This window comes from Eimeria acervulina, genomic scaffold, assembly GCF_000499425.1.
Source record: "Eimeria acervulina Houghton genomic scaffold, Eah_scaff845, whole genome shotgun sequence".
Taxonomy (NCBI): Eukaryota; Apicomplexa; class Conoidasida; order Eucoccidiorida; family Eimeriidae; genus Eimeria; species Eimeria acervulina.
The window spans coordinates 12,424-14,728 of NW_013549565.1; the positions used below are offsets into that span (position 1 = coordinate 12,424).

The 2,305-nt window shown below is 45.6% G+C and overlaps 1 protein-coding gene across 1 annotated transcript in view; it reads left to right on the forward strand.

Moving 5' to 3' along the window:
- The window catches only part of EAH_00050470 (hypothetical protein, conserved), a gene marked incomplete at both ends in the record, with an annotated part of 2,578 nt that extends 495 nt beyond the window's left edge, over nucleotides 1–2,083 (forward strand). The window contains 5 exons of the mRNA XM_013394271.1: nucleotides 149–537; nucleotides 888–1,066; nucleotides 1,244–1,327; nucleotides 1,437–1,610; nucleotides 1,874–2,083. Of these exons, the coding sequence (XP_013249725.1) occupies nucleotides 149–537; nucleotides 888–1,066; nucleotides 1,244–1,327; nucleotides 1,437–1,610; nucleotides 1,874–2,083 (1,036 nt within the window). The remainder of the gene's footprint in view (nucleotides 1–148; nucleotides 538–887; nucleotides 1,067–1,243; nucleotides 1,328–1,436; nucleotides 1,611–1,873) is intronic.
- Between the last annotated feature and the right edge of the window lie 222 nt (nucleotides 2,084–2,305).

A 2,305-nucleotide genomic window follows, 5' to 3' on the forward strand; every position in this document is an offset into this window, starting at 1 on the left:
CTCTCTCTCTCTCTCTCTCTCTCTCTCTCTCTCTCTCTCTCTCTCTCTCTCTCTCTCTCTGTCTACTTCGTTTTTTGTTAATTTGTTTATTTTCTCTTTTTATGTTTTTTATTTATTATTATTTAATAGAAAACCGCCGCCTATGGAGTTTCCTGCTGTCTCCTGCGGGCCTCGCAAACCCCACAGCTGTCTCCTCCAGCTGTACAGACACCTCAAAGCAGCAGCAGCAGCAGCAGCAGCAGCAGCAGGAACAGCAGCAACATGAGGAACAAGAGCGCAAGCAACACCAGCACGTCGACCACCAGCAGCAGCAGATGCAGCAACAGCAGCAACAGCAGCAACAGCAGCAACAGCAGCAACAGCAGCAACAGCAGCAGCAGCAGCAAGTGAATGAAGGATTAAGAGTGGAGACATTAAAAACAGCAACAGACAAACTTTTAAAAAACTACCAACAAGAAATCGATGCCCTCACGAGAAGAGCAAAGACCGCTGAGGGAAACTTTAATGCGTTGCTGCATCTCCTTCTCCAGCAACCGGGTCTCTCTAAACCCTAAACCCTAAACCCTAAACCCTAAACCCTGGCATCAAACCCTAAAGCCTAAACCCTAGCATCAAACCCTAAAGCCTAAACCCTAGCACCAAACCCTAAACCCTAAACCCTAAACCCTAGCACCAAAACCTAAACCCTAAACCAAGCTTTAGTTCTCAACCCTAAACCCTAAACCCTAAACCCTAGACCCTTACTCCAAACCCTGAGCTTTAACCCCTACTGATCATCTTACTAGCAGCTATGTACACAGCGGATTGCTTTATGGCAAGGCTTTAGGGTTTAGGGTTTAGGGTTTAGGGTTTAGGGTTTAGGGTTTAGGGTTTAGGGGTGTGCGCAGACTTGATGGTGATTCTGCGAGACCTGGAGGCTGCTGCAGCACGCAGGTCTTCTTCCGGTTCGGATTCTGCTGCTGCTGCTGCTGCTGCTGCTGCTGAGCTGGAGCGACAGCTGAAGCTGCAGCAAGCATCAGCAGCAGAACTTGAGGCAAAAAACCGTCATCTCGAGAGCGAATGCAACGTGTGTGCTAGCTGAGGTGTACATACACCTCAAACGCGCTGCTTATCTCTTCTCTGAAGTCTTAGCAGACAGCAAAATAAATAATGCAACCATGTGCCTCTTCTCTATTCATTCCAGGGTTTAGGGTTTAGAGAATAGCGATTAGGGTTTAGGGTTTAGGGTTTAGGGTTTGTCTAGAGACAAGGAGACACGAAATTTGCAGGTGTCTCCTCTGAGGAGTTCAAAGCAAAAGCTCTTCCGGGGTGTGGGGAGGCATTTGAGGTGTATAGGCAGCTGCTGAGGTGTATAGGCAGCTGCTGAGGTGTATAGGCAGCTACTGAGGTGTATAGGCAGCTGCTGTTTGGTTTGAGGTGTCTCTGCACGTGCGCAGCAACTTGAAGAGGAAATCGGGAGAGCGCGAGATCAATCTATTACTGTCCGCCAGCTGCAGCAGCAGCTGCAGCAGCAGCAGCTGCAGCAGCAGGAGCTGCAGCAACACTTTCATCAGCAGCTTGAGGCTGCTGTTGCGGAGAAGGAACAGGTCGTTTTGAAGCAAATCGCAGGGGTCAGCAGCAGCAGCAACAGCAGCAACAGCAACAGCAGCAGCAGCAGCAACAGCAGCAACAGCAGCAGCTGCTGCTGCTAGCTGTCTTGTGTATGTTCACCCCACAGTTGAGCCGGGGTATAGCCTCAGCTAGAAGCAGCTGTTGTCTTTTATAAACTGTTTCATGCCTCGCTAGGCAGAAGAATATCATTGGGGTTTACGGTTTAGTGTTTAGTGTTTAGGGTTTAGTGTTTAGGGTTTAGGGTTTAGGGTTTTTGTCTCAGGCGGGTATGCAGCAGCAGCTTCAAGCAGCGCAGCAGCAAATTGCTCGTCTAGAAGGGCGCATGCTGCAGCAGCAGCAGCAGTTTGCTCTGGTGAGTCACTGCAGCAGCAGCAGCAACAGCAACAGCAGCAGAAGCAGCAGCAGCAGCAGCAGCAGCAGCAGCAAATGCGCCTACAGACGTATGTTTCTTGCATTTGTATTTTCAGTATAATCTGAGGCATATAAATATGTCTATATTTAAAAGTATATATATATTTATTTATTTATATATTTTTATTTATTTATTTATTTATTTGTTTATTATATTAATTTGCATTATATTATATTACACCATAGTATATTAAATACTTTGAACATATAATCTAATGTATTATAATATAATATAATATAATATAATATAATATAATATAATATAATATAATATAATATAATA